The sequence below is a fragment of the Mchenga conophoros genome, linkage group LG19 (genome assembly GCF_057382185.1).
Source record: "Mchenga conophoros isolate Kocher_MC1m ecotype Shallow Benthic linkage group LG19, M_conophoros_male_GT1.1, whole genome shotgun sequence".
Lineage (NCBI taxonomy): Eukaryota > Metazoa > Chordata > Actinopteri > Cichliformes > Cichlidae > Mchenga > Mchenga conophoros.
Window position 1 is genome coordinate 12,013,823 of NC_140544.1, and position 25,730 is coordinate 12,039,552.

Below are 25,730 nucleotides of genomic sequence, written 5' to 3' on the forward strand. Positions count from 1 at the left end.
AATCACATCTCAAATAAAAGCAAGCATCTGCATTTTTGTTCACATTCAGCCTGTAAGCAAAGGGATTCCCCCACAAAAGACTTACTCAAAATAATTTAAGTAACTAAGACAGACATTTTCCATCTTCATGCATCATTGCAATAATCTCCATCTGGACCAACACAAAACATAAAACCACTGCAGCTCCATCTAATGCCTGAATGTGATCGGGTGTGAAAAAATCTTAAGTGCAACATTGCCCTTCCTCCCATACCGCTGTGAAAACGCAGGCGCTTTAGAAAGAACGAGCTGAATATTATCACCATCGCCTCCGTGTCACGCACTCGCAGAAGTTCTTTATATATTTAAAAAAATAATGTTTCTGTGTTAGTACACATTAGTACAATATAACTCCACTTTCACCGTGAGCTATCTGTCGCACACAAGTATCTGTTGACATGCTCCTTAACATGGATATTATGTTGGGGAGCCTTTTTAGCCAACTCCAAATTATTCTGCCAGTCCCTTTCCTGTGGTGGGTCAGGGCTGTCTGAAGCCATTATTGGTAATGAATGTGGAGTCCTACTTTAAAAGGTTCAGGCATGTAAAGTCACCTAAAGCTGACTAATGGAATCCTGCTGACACTGAATGCCAGGGGCTTTTACCACCAACCCAGAATGGTGGTTTTGGAAATTTACACCACAGACATAATGAACTATAAATGTAAACCTTGGAATGTAGCCTCCCACGCAGTAGCTTTGAGATATTAATAGATACAGACATGCAATATGCTGGAAAATCATAAATTGTAGCTCCATTGTGTGCTTTCGGCATAAATTCTGCTACTTGTGGCTTATTTACAGCGAAATGTAAACACGTCTTTGCACTTCTGAGGCTTAAGGAGAATTATTAAAGAAGCGCCTGTGAAAATATGTGCAGAGCGTTTATTAGAGCCTGAAAATATTCAGAGTTTGTTAGTGCTGCAACACTTTGTGCCCTGGGAGATGGGCCTCTTCAGCGGGTTCACAGGTCGCGCAGAAGCGTGCAGAGTGGCCATTGTGCTTTGTCATTTCACAGGTGACTCACATCACTACACTCGAGCATGCTGGAGGTAGAGCACTCGGAGATGCTTGCGGCATTCAAAATGCATGATTTTCAGCCTAGTGCAAACAAATCGCTTTAAAAGATCAGTTTAATCTATTTCGAGCTGTTATTATGAGCTGGGAGAGTTGTTCAGATAAAGAGACTGAAGCAGGGTTAACATCAGTGTGTTGGACAACTCTTCACATACTTTACCCAGCGTGAGAGCTGTCAACTTTATTATTTGTTTTTATGATACAGTGTGCATACGATTTACAATGCAGACCACTAAAATAATGGTCAGCGGGTGAACTACCACGAGTCAATCTGCCGCAGATTTTGCAGTGATATAATATAGTACATTAAAAAAATATCTCAGTGGAAATATCACTCATAGAAGTCATAAATGCCATCGCTGTTGAAAGGTTGAGGACGCAAGGCTGCTTCAATCTCAGAGTTGCTGTCATCCGATTGACCCCAGAAATCTATACAGAGAGGTACAAAGAACAAAACACAGGATTACATTATTGTGGCAGAATGCTCACTCCAAGCTTCAAATGGACCGTTACTGTCGACATCTTGAGAATAAGTATTTTATTTCTATACTCACTTTGTCAAGGTGAGCTTACTGGAATACTTAGAATCTTAACATTCTTCCTTTTACACAGTTTATATACCAATTAGCCATAACGTTAAAACCGCTGCCAGGTGAGCGTGTCTTTACAACCCATTGGTCTTCTGGGAAAGCTTCATTGCTGACATTCACGTCGATGTTTTTATACTTAAAACTTTACAGACTGAACATGGCTCCGCGGCAAAGCGCTCCCCGACAGCAGCAGCCTCTCCCAATGCAATAATGCGCTCCGCCAAAACTGCGTTGAGGAAACCGCGCCGAGCACTGATGGGACAAAGGTGTTATGGTGACAGAAGGGGGTCTGAACGTAATTATAGTCAGGTGGTTTTAATGCTGCAGCTCATCAGTGTATGTGTTCAATGTAGGTCTTTTGTGCTTGGAGAATTTTGGGTCTGATCACAGCTGTACATGTACAAAAAAAATCAACCAATAACTAATTAATAAAAAAAATTCTGAGCTTGGCCAATAAGAATCCAAACTGTAGTTCATTTCAAATTAGGACAATTTCCCCTTCATGATCATCTTCTTATGCATCTTTGGACCTAGAGCTGTGCACTGTGAATTCCCTAGGATCAGTTTGTCAGTGTAGAGTCCCACGCTGAGACAACTCAGGAACATTTAACCGAAACCTGCACTGTGATACCTTTGTTTCCAAGCATCTAATGCACTGAAAATAGGGAGGTCTCCTTTGCTCCACTGACACAATTCTCTCAAGTCATCAGCTCTTCTCCCCAGATTTGCCTCCCTGCAAATTGTTTAATTCCCCAAATTTGAAAATCAAGTTAAGCACTGCCGATTTAACACAGTGGAGAAGATCCAGCTCGCGCTGCAAATGGAGGCAGTCGATTCAATGAAATCAAATGTAGCAGCACTGATTAAGGTGGCCTGGTGGTCCATGGGAACTCTCTGATTGCAGCTCATAACATTAAACATCGTTTTGCCACTGTAGAGTCAGCAATGTTCTCTCTGCTTATTATTTAGAGCAGTACCTTAAATGCCTCAAAGTTCAGGGCTGTTGTTTAAGTTGACAAAGACACAGCATGTCCCCTAAAATAAAAGCATTTTAGCTTTTTTATTAATTGAGTTGGTAGCGCTTGCTTCAAATTAATCTTTTAGGAACCTGACTTGGCTTCATGGTCACATTTTATACAGACATCCTCAAAAAGGTCCAGCTGCATTTAGAGAGAAATTTAATCAAATAGATGGTATTTTTATGAAGCTTAAATTTTTTAATAATTTCACAGATGTAAACACATGGATTCTCTATGGTGATCCGTTTGGTGTCATTAACCTCTTTTTGACACTGTGTGTTTTCACTTAAATGAAATAATTTAGTGTACACTCACCTTTTGACTGTAGCGTAGAATGAGCCTTTGAGCTTGCCTTCTCTCTCCTGGAAACACAAAGATAGTTAATAGCCTTGTGAAGTTGTGACCCCAGGCTCTCTTTGAGAGAGATTTACTTTTTCACTGCTGAAAAGAATGAAGAGAAAACTTTAACATGACCAAATACTGCAAGTGAAATACGTCAATTCAGATATCAGTCTTGGTAATCAGGTTACGGACTACACACAAACTAACCAAAGCAGTACAATAGAATAAAATAAAATCTTTGTAAAAGAGCATCCATTTAACTTTGGTGATATTTAGTGGCTCGACTCAGACAGTGCCCTCGTGAGAACTCCCTTGACTCCTATTGTAGGCGCTTGTGATTTTGCTATGTGGTTGTTCATTCACATGTTTGGCATTTTGTGTGTAAACTCACAAAGGTAAAAGAAATCTTGTCTGAGTATAATAAAACACACAGACAAATAAATCAGTCCAACTGGCATACGTACAACAACCAAAACAGACTTGCGTGAAGACGCCTAATTAATTCCAAAAGATGATATTTAATGGCTAGAACCATCGTGGCAAAGGGAACTTCCTTGACTCCTGTGTAATTGTGCCAAAGGACTTCCACAAGGCCCTCTTTATTCAAAAATAGTCCAAAGACAGGGTTGCCAGGTTCCCATAGCTCTGGTGATATCGCTATGTAAATGTGTGACCTCCGAAAAGGCTTTGATCTGCCTCGATGCATATGCAATAAGGCCCCCTGTTCCACTTTTAAAGGCCTCCTCTTTAATTTACATCATCACAGAGCCTATTCAAAAGCCCACAATGTATCCTCCTCATCGCCCAGGTTAGCATACACATCCATACTGCTTATTTGTTGGGTCTCCTATATTTGATTCTTTCTTATAAAAAAAAAAAAAAATGATGCAGAGTTTCAAACAGATGAAAAATCTGGTCCGCTTTTCCATCTGCATCAATTCAAACCCGTGACCTCTTTGATTGTCACCCTCTCAATCACCCTCATCTCCTCATCACTCCCTCTTGGCACATGTGACTGTACATTGAGTATAAGGACCAAATTGCTCTGGCTGCGTTCCAGTTGCTATTTTCTAAACTTAAGACCGAATGAGAGAACAAAGATGCACCTCCCATTCCTAACTGTGAGCAGATTGCTCTGTGCTACAAGCTATATACCGCAGAGCCAGTCTAATTACTAGCATATAACCTTTACATTCATATGCTGATAGGACTTCCTACAGGACGTTTGGACGACTCGTGCATCTGTTCAGAGAGAATACTGAACCTCTGGCACTTAAAACGCAATAAAATCAAAGCAGGGAAGCAGTAAGGAAAGCAGTGGGGGGAGAAAACAAAAGCTATGGCCTGAGAGCAGATAATCAGCCTGCCTGCAAGCTGATGGTGAACTGAATGTAAGAGCTGTGGATTTCCAAAATGTGCTTATTCGTGTAGAAATATCTCGCTAAATACACACATTTATGTAAATAAAGATCATTCATCTTTTTTATTTTTTTATTGTGGCTTAGATCTAAAGTGCTATTATTGATTTTTAATATATCCTCAAACAGTATTTAACCAATGATGATACTGTGTTATATACTGGTTTGTCTGACCAAGCTAATAGAGGAACTGCATCGATAAATTAATTTGTGTTAATGTGTGTTTAACACATTAACACCTTCTGTCTGTACGGTGCATAAAATGAATTACCTGCGTTATTTGGAGAGAACAGGATTTATTTTCCTTTGTTTGCACTACAGCACAAAAATCATGACGGACACAATGAGGAAATCAAAGTGTTATCACGATTCAGCTTTCTAAACTGAATAAAGTAAAAACATTAAACTACGGCAAATAGTGTATCCATTTACAACGGTTAGGCAACAGATCCCAGCCAGACCCTGCAGCAGCAAAAATACAGCAATAATCTATACCATTACTTCCTCTCCTTTGCCACAATAATAGCTGTTACAGCGAGTAAATTGGGCTTTTCTTTTCTCGAACTTCCCCTCGGGATGGGAATGGCCTATCAGCTGTTCCACTTCAGTGAGGGACAGGACTGATTTCAAGACGGGTCTATTACCATAGAGAGCCCAGCCTGGATCTGACCTCACCAATCTAATATTCAGTTTCCATAAACATTTATGCCAGTTCATCTTCTGCTGAGTTTCCCTTAATTGAGGCAATGATCTGAATATGTAAGACTGAGCTGGCCAGTGTTTTACAAGCTCTGCCACACAGAGGTGAATGTAATGTGTAAAATGATGCAAATTACAGCTATTGTAATGTTCTTTTTCAACCCCGCACTCATTCGCTTTTCATGGCCTTTGCAGTGGTTTCATATTGTTGTTTATCTCGTGTTTTAACAGTTTTTTTTGTCTACTCTGCATTAGAGTTCAACATAACCTTTAAAATGTATGAGCTTTATATATATTTGACACACATAAGTATTTCTCTCAATTTCTCTTCTTGTTTATTTTGTTTTTTTGTCAAGTAAAACACTCTTGTTTTTCAACGTATGATAAATTTACACGCGTGTGTGTGTATTTTTACATTTTTATATTTTGCGTTATGACAACACATTGTCTGTCATTACAATACAAAGGTAATGACAGTGTGTGAAATATAAAATCTGATAAATATAAAATTTAATATCATGTTATGACACATTGTAAGAACAGAAGTTGGTATCATCAGCTAGAAATGACACACTTCTTTAAGATTAACACAATCTGTCCATGGCAGAGGCTTCAAAGACTATTCTTTACATTTTGCTCTTCGTGCCATTTTACTGCTTTACTGTTGTGTGCTGTATTAGCCTGTGGTAGTAGTTCAGCAAGTAAGTATCTAGTCTTCTACCACACACATACAAAAAAGCTACTGCTTTAGCTCTTGGCATAAAAACCATGTTCATGCTGTAGAGCTAAAGGAGCGCAGAAATGAACAAAAGCTACAGTCGCACAATAACTCAAGTAGGTTGACTATAGTATGCACTTTATAATAACAAAACCTTTATTATAGTTAGATGGCAATACATCAGTTCCTCAAGTATAAGGATACAAACCATCTTCACATAGACTGTAGTAGTTTTGTGAGCTGCAGCTAAAAAGAATAGTCTTTTTGAAACCATTGAAGCTGTATTTCACTTATGACCAACAGTCACATTAAGGAATGTGAGGACTATTGGAAGAAATTATGCTTAGCAAGGATTTAATACTGCTGCTGATGGCTAGAAAATTGCTTTTATTTACCCCGTCTTTTTTAAGCTCGCCACCCACACACACACACATCGTAATAACACAATAGCGCTTTTGTGCAAGGACAATCATGTTACCACATATTTTACATGCAGAAACTGGATTAGTGAAATTGAATAATGAAAAAAAATTGGCACACTTCTTGTGGATTAACACAGTGATTCACTTATGTGAGAGTACCTGGGATTTCTGCAACTGTGTTTTAAATAATTCTCTGCTGTGTTTTTTGTAAAAATCCTACGTTTGACTCTGTGAGCACCATCTCGATCCAGTTTTATGGAATATTTCTCATTTTCTTGAGAAACAAATAAAAACTACTAATACAGTTTTTTTTAACACAGTTAAGTTGCAAGTTAAATATGACCTATTATACTAAAACGTGTTCATGTGCAACAGTTAAATCTGGACCGAACAGGGAAAAAAAAGCAAAATCTCACATTTTAACTTGACAGTGTGTCAAATTTACAATTTAAGGTCACGTTCATGCTAGAGTCATGAGACTAAATCCATGTCCTTGGACATATTTAAGATTTTTTTCATGCATTGTCCTCCAGTTACATTAGGGAAAATGAATACTGTAAGAGGAAATAATGCTTACCAAGCATTTAGCACAGCCTTGCCAGCAGCTAGAAAACTGCTTTTATTTACCCTGGCTTTTTTTTTTTTTTTATAAGCTTCTGCCACCCACACACAAATGCTAATAGCACAATAGCACTTTTGCGCGGCTGTGCTCGTCTAAAGGTAAAGGGAGACCCATCACCTCATCATTCCCATCAACTCCTACTCCCATCCCAGCTATGACCCTGCAGAAACATTGTTTAGGCTCCGTTTAGATGTACTCTAACAGGCCTGAATGGTAGCAGGATATAGCCCTCAGTGGGGGCAAACAGTGAGAGGCAACTATGAGTGCACTGTGAGTGGGCGCTCTCTAACATGTGAGTGCTCTCTGCTGGCAATGAGTAAGTACTGCAACTCAGAGAAAGAGGCACTGGGCCAATGATTTCAACACAGCGGGCTCTCGTCCTGACTGGTGGCAGTCTAGTGGAGACAGCCAGTGTGAGGGATGGATGAAGGACAGATCAGGTTACACTTTTCTAACGCCTCATCTAATCGAGGGTGGACTGAAATTTGCAGGCTGTCCGACACAAAAATTGCAATAATGTAGAGAAAACAGGAAAATAAAGCACCAGAAACATCTGAGTAAATGAATCCAAGCTGCTTTGAACAATAACAACACGGGTCACATGTGCCGTCTTTGGCTTTAAAGTTTTGCGTCAACCTAAACGAATCCCAAAGTTAAATAAAGTGATCACAAATAAAATGTGAAAACACAGAAACAGAAAATGCCTGAAAGACGGCTTCTTTTATAAAAGAGCAATCAGGCATTCATCCGTTTCAGAGAGCCAGTGCAGCACAGTGACCTCCTCTGGCTGGAGTCTCTAAATGCTGCCTTTATCTATTCATGGTTGTTTGTGGTAGTGGAGTGGTGGGGGTGGGGTGGGCTGGGTGCAGCTAACATACTGTCAAATGTTTACGCACAGAAAAACAACTTTGTTGCCTGACGTTATAACCATAAAAACATTTAGAAGAACAGATGCAGTATGGGTAAAAGGCAGCTCGGTCTCACACGGCCAACTATTCTGCTGTCTTTGTGCTCCTTATGTCGTTTTTGGATTCTGGATTTGCGATTTTCCACCTATTAATACTTCTTTGTCCGTTACCGTCTCTCTCTCCCCCTCTATGTCCTGCTTTCTCTTTTACGTGTCCTCCCCCCTTCTCAGCTCTGGTCCCTCTCACCCCTCCATCTCTCCTCCCAGTGAATTGTGACATGTTCACATAGTCTCCACATATGTGTGTGTGTGTGTGTGTGTGTGTGTGTGTGTGTGTGTGTGTGTGTGTGCGCAGGAAAGACACACACACAGCTTCTGATTTTGACACACTGAATGATCTGAGGTCGAATGCTTGAGCACATCCTGTTGTCCAAAGCAAAGCTGTAAACCACTAATTGTTGAGTCAAGGTTTTTGTCAAGCAGGCACTAGGCACAACAATCATCACCCCGTCTGATGGCTGCAGATTTTGTTTTGTGTGTCTGTGCACATGTGCTTGAGCATCCCCCCCCGGTCTCTGGATCAAAAATGGGGATACGCGATGGAGCGGGGAGGGGGCATAAAAAAGGTATTAAAAACCCCAAAATAAAAACAAGAAAGGAGTGCCATCTGAAATGCCTACAGTAGAAAGGAGCACAATGTTTCTTTGCACGAGAGGAAGCAGTGGCATGCACTCGCATACAAAGGGGAACAAGTGGTCTTTACATGGAGTGCAGCTGCTTATTAAGACTCACTCCTTCGTGCATTATTCCTTTCATCCCCACTCAACCACAAAGTGATTTTACTTTGCTACTCACAAAGACAGCAAAAGATTTCTAATGGACAAATCCTTCATAAATGTTGCAGATCAGTCGCTTCCCCGCGAGTTATAATACAATAAACAGAACATTCCATAAAAGTATCTAACTGAAAAACACTGTGTGGGAGAGAGCGAGGAAAAGAGAGACACTGGAAAGCAAAAGAATATGAAAGAGCCCAATTCTCTCCAACTTCATAATAGTGAAATGAGCACATATAAATGTGTTAAGAGTATCTCTTTGCATCTTGTATAGACTGCATGTATTTAATCTGTAAAGCTTATTAAGACCCCAGTCATTGCTATGCAAAGCAGCACCCAGTGCTTTTCTCTCGCTTTTCAGCTGAGTGCAGTGTTTGGCCAATAGCACTGGCCCCCCGCCTCTCATTCTGCATTCATAACATGCAACATTTGCACAATGTATCTCTCAAAGGCCCTGAATAGAAGGCCTTAATACTCATGTAAACAACTGCAAACCAATTACTTAATGAATCAGGCCCACACATAATGAGAAGCCTCACAAAAGGCTATAAATGCATTTTTTGCACCAAAGCCTCTGCTTTAAACTACAATCCCTCTGCTGTAGTCTAGGCTTAACTGGCAAATCATAATTATTGCCTAAGACAACAGAGAGGAAGCCATTTTTTTATTTCGAGTCCAGCACCATCCTCCTTTTGAAGTCACTCATCAGCTCGCTGACAAAATAAAGCAAATAATTAACACAGACAGGGGAGAGGAAAACACAGGAAGACGGCGAGGAAGAGGGGCAAACAGATTGAAAAAGGGTAAGAGAGAGAGCGAGACGCAAAGAGAAAGAAGGAGGAAAATGGGGCAATGTTACGCCTCTGCTTAAGCACAGGGCTTCCAGACCACTTGTGGAAGCAATAAAGAGCAAGAAGTGACTGTTGTAAGTGGAATGCTTACATCTAAGCGTTGAGGGAGAAATGGCGCAATTGCTGTATCAGAGCGGCAGCAGGTAAAAACAAGTTACAATAAAGTCCTTCAAAATACTGCTTTAAATTACATTTAGGATGAAACCTGTTCTGGAAATGCACAACAAAAAGCAAAAACACAATCCTTCCAAACAAAGAGATGGGTGTTGGGTCAAGATGAACATTAAAATGAAACAAAAATTGTATTTGTGATCCAAAGGAAATCCAACTGTCCCAACAGCTGTCATTTACTTCACTAAGTTTATTTGTGACTAAACCCTCTCCATGTCCAACCAGCCATCTCCTCCAGCATCCTCTGCATTGTATTGCCTCCCTCCCCCACTGTGTTTAAGCATCAGGGATTTATCTATTTTTAAGAACTAGAGAAGACAACATAAAACTTATCAGTCTAATAATAAGAGAAATATTGTTCAAAACTGCCTGAAAGGGTTATTAAAAATATATGTTGTAAGTGGACATAAATAAAACTGAACTGAGCAGGGCAAATGTTATGATGTAATATCATTTTACTTTACATTACTTAATATGGACTAATTACAGCATCATCTGTGCACGAGCTGTTTTAACTCAGACTCTGATCTCTGACCTGGATCCTTACATAGAGGAGTCCAATATCACTGCTTTACAATTAAAGTTCTTTTATCAGTAAATGTCTATTCAGGGCGCACAGCCACTCCGAGTATGACCAAAGACGTGCTTGGTGCTTCCTTCCACACTCCAGTTGGAATAAAGTGTTGGCCATGCATAACTACCCGTTTTTCCAATTTCTCTTGTGTACACAACTTGTGTCTCATAACTCCTCGTGGCATTTTGTTTTGCAGTCTAATTTCTGTTCTGCAAATTTTGTTTAATCACAGATATTGCGGACTTCCCATGCACATTAATGACAGGGAGATGGGCACCATCTGAGAGGGTCTGGGCCCAAAATTGGCTCATGTTTATTAAAGAGGTTGGTCACCCGGGCTGGTAGTGGCAGACATCAGCAGCTATGAGGACCACAATAGAGCCAGGCCATTAGACCCTTCCCTGGGCTAATAGGCAGACTGGGAGCGCCTGCTTGCCAGGCCAGGGAGATGCAGACTTCAGCCCTTGTGTCAGCATGGTGCCCAGTAATCACATGAAATCAGAGAAGATTATTCCTCATAACGTTTACCCAGCCATTACTAGAGCCCAAATGGTTTGCAGTGAAGAGGTGCTCTGAGGACCTGACATGCAATTGCAGATTTGATGAAGTCGTGTTGATATTCAAATGTAACCGTGGCGTGGTTAAGTTTCCACTGAGCTATTTATCATTAGATGTTCTTTTCTTAACCACTTAGAGCTCTGATTTGACCAGCCTAAAAATGTTTCAAGGGTGAAAAATGAAAGGACATTTGTCCTTGTCAACACTCGAGCCGGCTTCTTCCAAAAGCGTTGTCCCCGATTCTCTTCTTGACGTGATATGTTTGCATTTCGACAACAAGCCTGAAGACAGTTTAGGGCTCCAATTTATTTTTGTGGTAGCCGATCTGCTTTTGAATTCTAAAACCTGGTTGAACCCAGCAAACGGTGAGTAAGAGGGGGCTTTAGGGACCTTTTGTCTTTGTAAGCGAGTTAATGGGTGGCACCCCCTTGATCTTATGGAAATGAACAGGGAATTATGAGAGCAGCCATGCAAATGTACATCAACCACTTTGGTGTCTGGTGGCCCATTTCGTGTGGCCCGTTGAATAATAACAATGTTCTTACCGAGGGTAAGGGTCTTGATGTGAGGAGCTTTTGGCCCTCCGCAGGTCCTCTTCATGGCCATGATTTATTCCTTAAAAGAGAAAACAGGGCTGGATGAAACCATTTGATTTCTTGATTGATCTCATCACAAGCTAATTTACCTTGTATACTTATATAGAAACATGTAAGGCTAATAGCAGTGCTATGCTATGAGTACAGTGAATTCGTATTCAAAGTATGTTTTTTAACAATCCATTTGGAAGTTCTTGCATCCACCCTGAATATGGCGCATATCACAAATCATGTGATAACTAAAATCTATGATATGTTTTGTGGAGTTAAAATGGGATAAAAATGGGATTTGTTGAAACTTCACTGAGCAGAAATGTGAGCATAGAAGAGAACTGTTGCTTCTCATGTCCACGTATTTCCTTGGTAACCAATGATTAGGCTCCAGTTGTTCCCTACTTGACTGGAAGAGTGGACCACATCCCTTACCTGAGAGGCTATCCTCCTCCTCCTCTTCAGAACTCTGCCGCCTTTCCATCATGGCTGATTGTTTAAGTAACTGATATGCTTTTGTCTCTATTTAGGGACACACGTGGCACAAACACACACACACAAAGTCACGGTCAAATATTTGCTTATAACCCAGGTTTCCAACTTTCACAGGTTTCTGTGTTTGATGAGACAACACGCTTCAGTGGCTCCGTTTTTTTTGTGTTTTTGGTTTCATCACTTAACAGAGTGGGTGAGAAACACTCTGCTCATTCAGCTAAACTGTTGATTCAAGCCTACAGTATGCAGCAACAGTTTCCATGAGACAGCAATCAGCATCTCACATTATCTCAGCATCCCCTACCAGGAAGGGAATGATTGATTTTGTGTTTAAAAAAATAAAAGAAACACTTGTAATTACTTTCCGTGACACTAAAAACGGTATCATATTTGAGTGGAGGAGAGAGACTGAGCTGGCAAAAATCAACAGAACAGAAGTACATAATAAATGGGCTGTTATCTCACTGATGTTACAAAAAGTACACATTCAAAGAAAGAATGTGAAAGGCAAAGCAAAATTGTGATCTTCTGTGACCAAGTCCTAACAGTTTCAGCTAGGATTCACAATAAAAACATAGGTTTTAATCATTGTTGAAAGCCATACCATGTTTACAGTGCATTCCAATCTCCACTTCATACAGCCACTGCTTTTACACGTAGTCTCAAAAACCCCAGCAGGTCTACAGGCGTGCATGTTTTGGCAATTACTATCAGTTCCAAGGTCACCGTTTTTGATTGTGACATTGATGTCGCTCAGCACAGCAAAATCCTTTTTTTTTTTTTTTTTTTAGCTGGTTATGTCTCTTTTGATTAAGTGTAGCGATTGGAAACTGGACTCATTTTGCTGGCTGTGCACCTTAGGGATGCGGACACATGAAAAACCCAGTAGGAAATCTGATAGCCAAGGGTAGTATAGGATTGCTTTACATTTCAGAGGTGCAGCTGAGGGATGGGCACACCAACTGCTTCCAGGATGCCGTCACATCTAGTATTTTAAGTCCAGCCTTGCCGGAGCATTGTTTAGAAGATAATGAGAACCGATGACAGATCTTTTGCGCTTCCCACCCTGGCGCCCTGACAATTAAAGCGGCCGCATTATGCTGGGGCAGTGAATTATCAATTTTGCTAGAATGCCTCAGACCGAGCTGAAAACACAGCTAGTGTTTTCTCGGAGATAATTAGAGAGAACTAGCACAGCTCTTCAGGTGGGACTTTGACCCTGGATTCACCTTGATCATCCTGCCTCAGCCATTGTGTAAAAGAGCCCATTATTCACTGCAGTGGGAAGAAAACAAACCACAACATAAGGACAGTGTGAATGCTGGGGCACCGGCAATGCCTTTTTACCTCTAATAGGACCACTTTCCACAGGGCTTTCGTCCTGGCTGTCCTCTTCAGCACTTTGTAGTTCTGTAAGAAAGGGAAGCGCATAGTGAGAAGCAATGGCAGGGAAGAAGGGAGTCTAGGGATAGAAATGGGAATGGGGGGGTCTTTCTTTAGCTCTGAAAGGATGGCTGTATGAAAACTGCGCTGTGAGGGATTTATATAAAAAAAAAAAAAAGAAGCTCTATGGTGAAATTGATTTCTTTCATGAAAGGGAAGTTTTAGTACTCTGCAGAGTTGGTCTCCAGAAAAAAAAAGTCCATATTTCTTCCAATTAATGGTCTTGTTACATGTGACACAATGACTTATCACAGCGTGGAATCACAAAGATCCATGCTGGATGTTTTGTTAAAACCCAAACCCATATTAACGTTTCATTAGCATCATTTTCATAATTAGAATTGATCATGTGATATTATACCAATCATCTTCAGTGACCTTGGATCCGTTGCTTCCATACGGGCCTGGCAGGCTTCGCATCCCCATCAGCCAGCAGAGAAGGAGGACCACATAAAGAAGATAAGTCACTCTTGTCCTCTGCTGAGGGGCACTCCTCACTGGACCGGGACAGAAGTGTCCTCAGCAGCACTTTGGCCTGCGAGCAGCACAAATTAAAACCACACTCTTAATTGTTCTCATTTTGTGAAGGAAGTGTCAAATTGAACTCTCGCCGATTAGGCAAGTCATTTACTTTGGCCATGGCTGCTCGCACAGAGGTGCAGCTGTAATGCGTGTTCAAACGCCAAGAGAAAATAACTTGAAATTGTCTCACTCGTTTAACTCAAAAAAGATGATTTCGCACACTTTCACTCCCGCTCTCCCTCTCAATCACACTTTTTTCCTCTCACTCTCTCTTTTCATCCATGAGATTAGAGAACTGCCTAAAGAATGCAATCACCCCGGTGTTAATGTGCAACACGTCCCAGATATCTTCCCTCTTGGCTGAGAGGATTGAGACAAACTACTCTCTTCCTCCCACTCTGCTCATTTTTATCTCTGTGGAGATGAGGATACACAATTAAGAGGAGCTGTTCCAGGAGATGGGGAGCAGCGAGATGCCACACGCCGATTTCCTTTCTCTCCTTCTTCCCTCCCCCGTATCAAATCCTGCCATCACCATTTCTCTTTTGTGATCAAAGACTGCCTCTCAGCCTCAGATGGCCATTTGCAACTTTTAATGAGCGCTAATATGGAGATGATCAGGAGGATTTTGACAGTGACAAACTTTAAGTGCATTGTAAGTTGTTATCAGTGGGTCACAGTTATGACTGACAATGTTCACGCTTTCATTTGCAGAGAGCAGAAGAGACGCAAACACAGGACAATCTGAGTTTGCCACTTGGTATTTGATGCTGCTGCACAATAAAAACTGTCTTGATCCTTGTCCCCGATATCCCTCTTTGTTCCTTTTTTTAGATTTAGTCAAATGTACCGTGGGTTGAGGGCTCTCGCAGACCCACTGCATTTTAAATATCAATGAATGCAACTGTTAGCACTTGAATATTCAAAGGGCCTCTTTGAGTGTGTGCATGCGAGCTGCATGCTCCCATTTGTCAGAGTAGCCAGGCTGTGTGGCAAGATGTGAATGGAAATTTCTGTTTTCTCTTGTGTGTGTGGAGAGTAAGCTGTTGTGTGAGAGGACAGAGAGGAGAGAGACGGAGAAATGGGAGGACGAGACGGAGAAATAGATGGAGATGGAGTGAGGACGCTGAAGAGAAAGAAAGATTTCCACTCAGGCTTTTCCTCATGTGCTTGGATACAATGATTTCGATGGCAGCACCCCTCTTCCTTTTGTCAGTGCATACTTTTAAGAGGCTGCACAGTCTCCCTCTTTGCTTCTCTCACTGCGTCAGCAATACTACAGCCACAAGAACCCACATAACATGAATCCACAAAAATTAATAAGACAAAAACCTGCATGTGTAGATAATCACTCTGGCAGCCAGATAGTGGGTTTGCTGACATGTCTCTTGACATCATCGTTGAGCTCTGAGTGGGAATATTCTTTGTCATTTCTTTCTTTGTTTAATTGAGCATGATCCACAAGGTCAATGAGTGGGAAATTTAAAATAATCCCATTGAGTAGAAGGTCCAAATGGCTCCCTCGTTCAATCAGACCCAACTGACGGCTATACTTTTGGCTAATACTAAATTAAAAGCAAGTGTTTCTCAGATGAATACACCACATGAGATGAAAGAAGCCAAGCTGAGGCTGTAATTTGCGATTACGACATGGGTCAGGGTTTCCCTTCTGTCTAGGTCAATGTGTGGAGCAATCTGATGAGCAGGAGGCCAGGGCTTAGTTTCCAGCACGAGACACAAAGAGGGCATTTAGCAGTAACTGCACTCCTCTTCAAAAAAAAAACACGCAAAGGAACAAGCAGAGAAACAAAAACACTCGCTCATTTGGAAAGAAGAGGGGAAAAAGGGGGCCATATTTCTGTGCAGATATCAGTGTGCTTTCGGGATGCAAGTGTGTGACCTCCTGTTTGTTTGTGTGCATGTCACTGGAGTGGATGTGCCTTCGACGCTACCTGGTGGCTGTAGGTGGCATGACGGCTGAGCAGCAGCGGCGTGAACAGTTGGACCAAGCGCTCAGTGCTGAGGACGCGGCGCTCCTTGAGCACAAGGGCGTGCTTGAACCAGCGATCCCACAGCCGAGCAGCATTAGGAGGGAGGCTGGTGCTGCGGTGAGGATGGGGGTGGGATTAGATGGAGAGAAATAGCGGCTTTGTTATTGAGCACACAGCAGGAAATACGAACATAAATCATAATTATACCCGCACAAAGTAAAAGATAATTAGATAATCAAGAAAAGTGAAGAAGCTGAAAAGTTTGGAACACCTCCAGTATAAAGCATTTCTCAGAGCTCTTCCTTTAAGCAGCCTTTTTAGAAAGGGTTATCCTAAAACAACTCAGAGGTGATGGATTATTAATGAATTCCAGTTAACACTGAATACACACAGACAGCAAAATTGATTCAGGTTGAAAAACTGAATAAAAAGGTCGAGGTCAGCCAGGAGGGATCTCCAGAGGAAAGAGGGGGGACACTGTTAGATGTGCTCCTTTGAATTGACTATATAGCAGGAAAGGTCTCAGTGAAATCAATAGAGTATTGAAGCAGAGCATGGATTTAGCTCAGAGTATAACTACTCATTATCCAAAGGACTGGAAGTCGCAGATAGGGCATTTTAATTTACTCATGACATTCACCCACGCAGTGTTACTGTGTGAGGTGACACCAAAGATGACCTTTTACATTTGTGGACAAGGGAGACTGTATCAAATAGTAGCATGAAATCTCTCTGACTGCTGTAAGTGCATGACCCTCCCCACAGTCTAGTGAAGGAAAAAAAAAATAATAATAGTAACATAAAATCAAATGCACACACAGCCATCCATGCGTACTGTAAGGTGGTTTACTTTCCTGAAGAAAAGAAGACAAATATCTATTGAACTCTGCAGCTTTTACAGCACTGATATTTGTGCTCTGAACGACTCCATTGTGAGGTGGTACAAGTAGATAATCACGCAACACCCAAAATATCACCAACATTTTATCATAGATCTATATATAAACAGCAACAATGAATACGCTTACATAACATGTATATAAGCATAATTTTTACATCATCACAATTCAAAAGTAAATGAAAATATAACCCTAAACAAAAACTGCAACTGCACACAAATAAGCCAGCCTGTGGTTTTGTTTTGTTTTTGCAACATATGAATCCATAATATAAAAAACATGCACAGGCTGATGTCAGTTTCTGGCGCAGGATTCACAGACAAACCAGGAGCCTTACCTTATTTCATTAGGCTCAGTGCTGGCCTGATGAGCACACACCAGATCCTGTGGTAGCAGGCAGCCCTTTTCTGTGCTCCATGACAACCTCTGAAGCTCATGAAGGACGACTGCTCCACACGCTCCAAGGTCCTCGTCATTCAAGCCCGCTCCATCGTCACAAAGGCTTCCCAATATATAGAGAGCAGTCAGCTATTGCCATGGAGCTCTGGGCTCTGCCAGCAGGTCAGGAGTACACAGCATACATCGAACAACTGCTAATACTTCACACACAATATGAGTATAATCACACACATCAAGGCGCATGCACTCCAGCTCACATAATATCACAGCATGGCTAAACGCTCTACCAAGGGTTGTGACACAAAATGGCCCAAGATGTTGTTGACATCGTTCACAAATGTGACGTTTGTACAGATGGAGAGCTTCGCCTTTGTTAATCAGTATTTCACTACTGCTGTAAATGAATCGTGACGTAGAAAAATCTTCTACAAAAACCAACCTTTATCTAATAAATCATGTGCACAATGCTCTCTCTGCCCAGTAACAATTCAGCAGAGCGGTTACTATAACAATCCCACGTGTCTGAAAACCCCTCAGAAATAAAGATGCACGGATGGCGGTAATGGCACTTCATCTAATGTGATAGCCCTCGGCAGAAGGATAATATGTTTTCCTCATCTGCACAAACTGCCCCCTTAAATAAATATGTGTAGCATTTCATTCAGACATGGGGAGACAAGTTTTAAAAAGTTTGAAGAAAGACACTAAGGGTGTACCTGATAATTCTACTGAGCTCGAGTCCATCGACAGAAGAATCCCCGTACACACTGGCCTGTTCGCTGCGAAGTCGTCCTTCAATGCTGTCTAGCAGATTAAAGAGTCCTTCCTGGGAGAGACTTAAAATAAATTACCTATTAGTGTGGTGAATGAACAAAAAAATGGAAGAGGTCACGTGATCGATAGGTCTGATATTTTTTTAAATGAAAATAAAACTATGATAACATTTTTTCCGGGCGATTTCCTTGAGGTACTCAAGGCTTGCTGGAGAATGTGATCATTAAACTTCCACAATACAGCTTTTCAACAGTTCACCGTGTTCGTTGATTTTGCCACGTGTAATAACAGGTTGCAAGCGAAGAGCTCGACAAAACCAGCATTCAGATCCGGAGCTTGTTTGCTGCTGAATTAATGTGGTATCGAGCAGAGTTGGTTAAATTGCGAAATAATGCTCGAAACGAGTAATATGACGTTACAGTTAAACTCCATTACCGGTTGTAGCTCGTGCATAAAAGTGTACGGAAAAAGAGGGGCCTCTGGATGATTTCCTTTGGTGAGAGATTTACACTTTAATCTGGTCCTGTGTGCGGCTACAAAATGAGAAATGGATGCCTAATGCATGTGGATATTGAGAATCCATCTCTTTCTTGAGCATTAAGCTCTGGGTGGCCCTCATTGAATTCTCCCAGAAACCCCAAGCCGAGAGATCCTGAGCCCCCTTACATAAAAAGAGGCCAAAAAGAATTTATGACAATCTGTAATGGGCTCTTGGGTTAGGGGTCAGCAAACAATTGCTCCCTCTTTTTTGCAGGTTGTTTCCTGGTAACATCCTGATTAAGCTGGCAGCTTGAATTATATCCATGACATTCTGTAGTGTGCAATACATCTGTGCCAAGTCCTCTTCAGTGTGGCTGAAGTAGAATAGGCAAAAGCTCTGTCTTTTTTTTTCCCTTTCCCTTATTGCCAGCGTGGGCCTTGAAATAGTCATCTTTCTCTTTCCACTTTATTTATCAACGCTCTTCAAAAAGAGACCTTTAGAGAGTGAGAAAGTGAATTAGTTGTGTTTTCCTGCAAACTTCTCTCTTTACTGTATTGTTGCCAGCTTTCATGTCAAGGTCTCTAACCTCACTTTAGATGCTACTATTGTCCGTGTGTCCACATCATCAGGAGTGTATTGTTAGCCAGGAGGAAGAGGTCAGCCTCTCTGCAGCAGTATTGCTCTACAGCGGCGAGTTGTGGCTCTGGGGTTATTTATCACATGGAATGGCCTCACCATTGAGTGACTGGTGTCAGGCGAATCTCACCATCCAGGCACAAATAGCAAGTGTAACACACAAAAGGACACGGAAAATATAACCACAAGTAATAACAGCACACACTAAGTGCAGTTACACCTGCCTAAATCTGGGATAGGCCCAGCACGCTGTCAGAATTCACCTAAGAAAATACAGAGTGAAAATTTGCGAGACCTTTGCTAAACTAGAATTTAAGCCACAGGAAAAAAAAATACCTGAGCAATGCCCTAATGACACTGCAATTACAATTTTTTCAAAATCCTATACGCTTTAAGCTCCATCTGTGGGATTAACTGGGATTTTTAAGAAGCCAGTGTTAACTGTATCACATGCTGTCACCAATCAATCAAACCCATGCAGCACTTCAGACAACACATGTGAGAGCAAAGCACGTTGAGGGCATTGTGATGGTATTAAAAATTAAACTATACAATATTTGAGTCTGTAGGAGAAATAGGTTGTTTTTCCCTGACTGTTGGGGCGATATAAGCTTTAACCTTAAGAGAAATACACGCAGGATAGAGACTGGATGCTCTGCGAGGTTTACATCAAAGCCTCTGGTTTTCTCCTCATACAAAGAAGCTCTCCGTGTTAACAATGAAAGCTGCAGCCAACGCCATTGTCTACCCAGCACAGCCTAACTGAGGCTCCTCTTGGGGTCATGCTATATAAAGTATAGTCGACCACACATAAACACAGTCGGGCACAAACAAACATGCAGCACTCTCAGAGAGAAAACATAATCCTCCACAATATTTTTGATGCTCACAGAGAGCAGACCAATTAAAAAATAAAGCCTTTCATACCAATAATGCTCAGAAATTACTATTTATTTTTGTAATTACAGAAAAAGAAATAATATTTAAGAATATAGTCCATAATGTGACCCAAGAACAGAGAGAAGGCAAACATTAAACAGTGGTTTTTTTTTTCCTTGAGAGTACAGTGAAGAAAAAAGTGCACACAAAATGAAGGGTTTTTTTTAAGAGCATAAGAGGTGCTGTTCATAAAAGACCTCATACTGTAGCGAAAATGCAAAGGCTCTCCGTGCAAACATTCACATAGGATTTTCTGTGGCTCTAACCCCATCCAAAATGATCCTTCAACTCAGAGGCCATCATCACGCTAAGGATTTGTGGCTGTAAGTGCTGTCCACATGCCCACCCCTCCACAGCACTCTATGGTGCCACAAATTTCCTCCTCCACTGGGGACTTCCTGAGGTCTCTCAAGCAGAAAATTGCTCTGTTACAGCATTATCTTGGATTATGGCAATATTGTTGGTGACAGGTCCCCAGCTCTCCCTATAAGATGCATCACTGCCACCGCAGCTGCTGCTGAACTACAGAGAGGACGGTGGCATGAACCGTGACTCCCACAATCCTCTCTGTCAGCCTCAGATGTGAAGGTGGAAAGGAGGAGTTTGCGGCGTGTTCACTCGCTATCATCAACAGCCCTCTGTGGTTCGGCATGGCCATGCAGAACATTCTCCTTGCTTAGCCCGCTTAGCCTTAAATTTTGGGGAGGGAAGCTGCTGACTGCACTGAGCACCGTTTGAGGAAGAATGTTAGTGTTTTTCTTCACTGACCCACTTTGAAAACGTCAGACAACAAACTACATTAGTCATATATACTGTACCTTTTCAAGGCCCCCACTGCAGCTTTGCTGTTTAAGTGGAGTGTTTTCTTGGAGCCATTAGAGTGCAGAGACGATTCAGGACTGTGCTGGTTGTGATCACGCCTTCCGTGAGTATCATTACCCTCATGTGCCCCACCCTCTGGTGCATCCTCCTCCAGCTCAGATTGTGTCAGAGAAATAGACAGGTCACTAGCAGTGCTCTCTGACAACTCCACATCTGAACTCAGTGTGCTGACACTCTCACTTTTACCTGGATGTAAATATACAATGTAGTGTAAAGGAAAAAAAGTGCTTTAAAAGATTCTAGCACAGACAGAAAGATCACTGCAAACCTGTTCTCTCTTCAGCTTCTTTTCCCAAAGTGGTTTTTAGCATCAAATGGCCGTGACCTCTCTCTTCATCTTCCATCGTGCGTGCCTCGTGAGCCACCTCTTTGGAGTCGGTGTGTTCTGCGATGGAATTCTGAGTCCTCGTCGGGCTTCTGCTGCCAGGAGATGGATTCTTCTCAGGCCCTGTCAAGGTCGCCAAAGGTGAAGGTTCCCGTTCATCATCACTTCCAAAAGCCACACCGCCAGCTGTGCCTGTTAAGGCACGAACAGATGGGAGCGGCCCCATCGTTCTTTCATGTTTGTCACTCAAATTACCGTCGTCAGGGGCATCGTTTGAGCCTGAAATGTCATCTGATAAATGTGCTCGGTTGCTGGCGGCATCCTCTCCGCCGACTGTGAAGTCCTTCAAAAGGCCACTTGGTAGACGCTCGCGGGAGTGCAGGCTGCGATTGGGTGAATGATGCAATGCTTGGTGTGAGTGTACACTTGTGCTGCCAGCTTCTGCATCAGGCCCTCTGGAGGTCTGGTGGCCCATAAAAATTTCCACTGGTGCTTGTTTAAAATCCTTAGCTGGGTGAGAGACGTATCCGTCCTGGTGCTGTGCACGAACAGCTTCAGCCTGCACTCATGAAGAAAACAAACACACACACACAATATATTCATTTTATCAGCTAAACTTTTCATTACCTCATAAAATATTTTTTTCCAGGCATGAATATGGATCGCTTAAAATGTCAAAGTTCTTGTTTCAGTTAAATAAGTGCTATTTTGAAAGAATTTCAACTCAAGTATGTCAGCTATCCACTTTAGAAATTTGAATAAATGTAGCTTATTTGGGCCAAGGTCAGAATTCTTTTCACAACATTTTTCAAAAGAATGTCTCAGGATCAATGTTTTAACTTTTAATCTTATTAGAAATCCTTTAGACAAGTTTTGATTCATGTCTGCAATGTCACCAAGGGCGGGGAGAGAGAGAAGCAAAAAAGCCTCCCTCCAAACATAATAACAAAAAGCATGGCTTCTGTTTCTTTTCTGATAAGCGTCTTAAATACCAAACAGTTAGCTGCTTAATAACATTCACTGTAAACCATGCAGCCTGCCCAGCAGATCCACAAAGTAGGTAAAAAAAGAGGAAAAGTTAATTTCTTGGCTGAGTGATTCCATCGGTAGCTGCAGGGCAAAGTAGAAAGTGTTTCACTAAAGTAGCAATTGATTCTTCTATCAATCTGCGGCACGCGTGTGCTCTTCCAAGGAATGTATTAAATATGAAAATCATATCCCGTTATCATCTGTCTCCAGCTTTCAGCCCGGTAAGCTTCCCTTAATGAATGCTGCAGCCTGAGGGACATGCACACTGCCAGCCAATGGCTTGTATGCATAATGGAGTGACGGTACCATTTTGCTCATTACAATATCGACAGACTGAGGGGGGTTTTGCACACAGTTACAAGTGACTGCTCTAGACAGCATGCTCCAAGTTATTATGAGATGTCTTAGACATTTCATCTAAAAGAGCTTTAACTGCTTTAAGTGAAGGGAGAAAGCAGCCATGGGCTTGAACTACATCGCTTGTACAGATTCAGCAGCTAGGATTAGACACCTGTGTTATTACAGATACACAGTTTAAATGTAGACTCTACAGATTTACCAGGCATAATGTCTACGTTCCTTTGTTATTCCAAACCTAAAAACGTAACTTGATAGAACTGAAATTAGCATAAACCTTTAAACATTGGAAAAAAAGAAATAAGTACCATTTATCATCCAAAAAATATAAAACAAACAAACAGAGTGCAGGTTACCTGATACATAAAGGATGTGATGTGTGTGATCACATGCTATTGCATACCTTTGCTGGTTCCCGCTCCATTTTCTTCTTTGCTTCCATAAATTTGGAAATCTTTTTCAAACACTCAGCCTGTATGAAATAAGACTGAATTAATAATTAAAAGATAAATGACTTCTTTAATATTCAACTGGCATGTGTCATGCAAACTCGTCTAACCTGTCTGAATATTAGCTGGATGTGGTGTAAAAGTGGGGGGAAAAAAAATAAGGAAAGTAGCTGAAAGCAGCCCCTATCAGTAACAGAGGGTTTTCCTAAGTGAGTGTCCTCTATGCAGACGCTGACACCCCTTAGCATTTTCATTTGGCCGGGCGGACTCACTGCCTTACTGCCAACTCCAACAGAACCTTTGCCACACCTTTAAATTACAAAAACAGACCTTTAAAAAATGTGTCTTTTAACATACAGCACAAATACCAAAAATACAAATACAATAAAATCTAGATAAATATACATGCTAATCGGAGAGGGAATATATACTCACTGTCTGTTTGAGAAATGTGTTTTTCTTTGTACCAAAAGCATCACGGTTCAACCAGAAAAAAACCGTGGTTGATTTTACACAATGGAAACAAAGTGCAACAGGACGACCAAAATAACAGCAAACATGCAGGACTCATAAAGCATCAAGAGGAAATAAACCAACTGCTTGAGGGGAGAGAATGGCTAAATCTCTGGAGCACTTCAGAGTCTCTATATTGGGCAATTAACTCGGTGAGTCATAATTAGCCAATTTTGTTAATTTGATATTAAGCTGTCAAGCACTGTCGTTGAGTTTTAAGTGATAATCTGACTGGCTCATTGTTTTCTCCCCCGTTCATTTGCTTGTCATGATAAATTGCACAGTTTGAGTGTTTACTATTGTCACATCAAGCCATTGCAAGCAAATGTCTACTCTGTTAAAATTGCAGCAAGGCATTAAGGCAAATGAGCATCAACAACACGCTCATTTATAAAAACGCAGCATCCCTAATAAATATATATATTTTATATATACCTGCACATGCATGGGCGGCCATTATTCCAAAGTTAACCTCGTAGAACTACGGTTTTCTTAAACGTACAGCTTGGACAGCAGTAATTACTGGTTATTACACGTGAATCTAAAAATGTCAGAAGAAAAGTACAACTGTCAAATCTGATTCCACCGCAGTGAAAGGAGTGTTTGTTCATACTAAAAGCCTGCTTTCAGTACGACTCCATAATGACAAAAGCTACTCCACTGAACAAATGAACTTGAGCAAGTGTGTGTGTGTGTGTGTGTGTGTGTGTGTGTGTGTGTGTGAGAGAGAGAAAGAGAGACAGAGCATGTGTGTGTTCTACCTTTTGTTGTTGGAGGGGGGCATGGTCAGGACTATATTCCTTCATGCTAATTTCTATGCACTCCACATCTCTCAGAAGCTCAAGGTTTCTCATTTTCGCTCGTGCTTCCCTGTCACAGATTTCCTTGAGATAACTGCGCAGTTTGGAACACTTTATCTGTAAGCTGAAGGCAGTGGAGAACTATTATTCAAAAGAAATATTATCTAAGAGCATTGTCAGAAAATAAGAGCTCGACTTCTCAGGAGAAAAGGTTAAGCACAATATGTTTTAAATTTAAATCTCATTCTCAAGTCGCCCATCAACCTAAGCCCTGCTGGATGGACCTGGCATGTTGGTGTTTATGAGACATGATTTACATCTTTTTTTTTTTTTTTTTTAAAGCAGTGTTATGCTTGTACACATTGTATTAAATAAAAACTGACACAAATGCCTGGATTGTTTATTCCCAAATGAAAATAATAAAACAGCTGTCAATCTATGAATACATGGGAATTTTTTCAAATCAATTTCATATACAATGATGAAAGTCCACTCACATATAATTGGATATTTAACTCAAACCAGTGACTTACGCTCTTTTATCGGATCTGGAGTAAGCAAACAGCTCCCTCTCCAGCTCCAGCCTCCGTTTCTCCCTGCACACAGAGCGCACAGAGAAGGTGTTACCCACACACACCGCTCCAGCACCTCCGTGGTTTCCTGGGCTAATTATTGCCAAACCGTCAGACTTATGAACCCAGCGAGCTTCCATAACACACATGCTAATGCAGGATAGCAACTTTCATGGGAACTTGACTAACTTTCATTAACACGCAAACGCTAATCAGTTACTGCTTTATACACATCCACGAATCCAAGTAAGCAGGCTAAAGAACTAGCTTCTGCTCATCTCTGTGTACGCGGACTTCGCTAGGAAGCTAACGGGTAAGGTGAGGCTATCAGACGGCAACGGTGACAACTCGAGTCCGCGGTTCTACGGGGCCGTGCTCTTTATAATACGAAAACACCAACTGTCCTCACCTTTCGTGTATGCTCTGCTGAGCTGACGTTATCCTTTCGTAGTAGTGGTCCTCGCTGCGAGCCGAGCTTGCCATTTTCTCCCGCTTTTGGCGCCGTTGCAAAGCCGATTGGAAGAAGAGGCAGACGAGGAGGAGGGGGAGAGGGGGGCCACTGGTGTTTACGTTGGTTGCCATGCGCACCGCTTCCCAGAAAGCCTTGCGGATAAACACAGAGAACACGTGGTTGGAGCACGGAGACGTGCACGAATTAAATCCGAGAGTAATAATGAAAGAAAAAAAATCGACTAAATGTTGGGTAAGAATTTGTTTTTCAGCGTATTTGGAGTATTTGCCCGAACGTAAATCCCCTTTATTTAGAAAGACGCACAGATGTTCGTAAAGGTGTTT

At 41.5% G+C, this 25,730-nt stretch overlaps 1 protein-coding gene across 5 annotated transcripts; it reads right to left on the bottom strand.

Annotated features, from left to right (window-relative positions):
* Positions 1–1,236: 1,236 nt before the first annotated feature.
* Positions 1,237–25,534, bottom strand: kiz (kizuna centrosomal protein). 5 transcript variants are annotated; one of them, XM_085257222.1, is made up of 16 exons: positions 25,345–25,534; positions 24,897–24,959; positions 24,325–24,487; positions 23,005–23,073; positions 21,471–21,774; positions 21,159–21,338; positions 20,827–21,076; positions 17,895–18,014; positions 17,117–17,281; positions 15,842–15,992; positions 13,746–13,902; positions 13,272–13,334; positions 11,865–11,951; positions 11,388–11,457; positions 3,040–3,086; positions 1,558–1,957 (listed from the first exon to the last, which is right to left on the bottom strand). In XM_085257222.1, the coding sequence occupies exons 1-16, from the start codon at positions 25,515–25,517 to the stop codon at positions 1,842–1,844; spliced, it is 2,178 nt and encodes a 725-aa protein (XP_085113348.1). In that variant the 5' UTR covers positions 25,518–25,534; the 3' UTR covers positions 1,558–1,841. The 5 variants fall into 5 exon arrangements, 4 of the variants coding, with proteins under 4 accessions (XP_085113347.1, XP_085113348.1, XP_085113345.1 ...); XM_085257221.1 differs by lacking the exon at positions 1,558–1,957 and adding an exon at positions 1,237–1,544 and having other exon boundaries at positions 21,159–21,774; XM_085257219.1 differs by having other exon boundaries at positions 21,159–21,774.
* Positions 25,535–25,730: the final 196 nt, after the last annotated feature.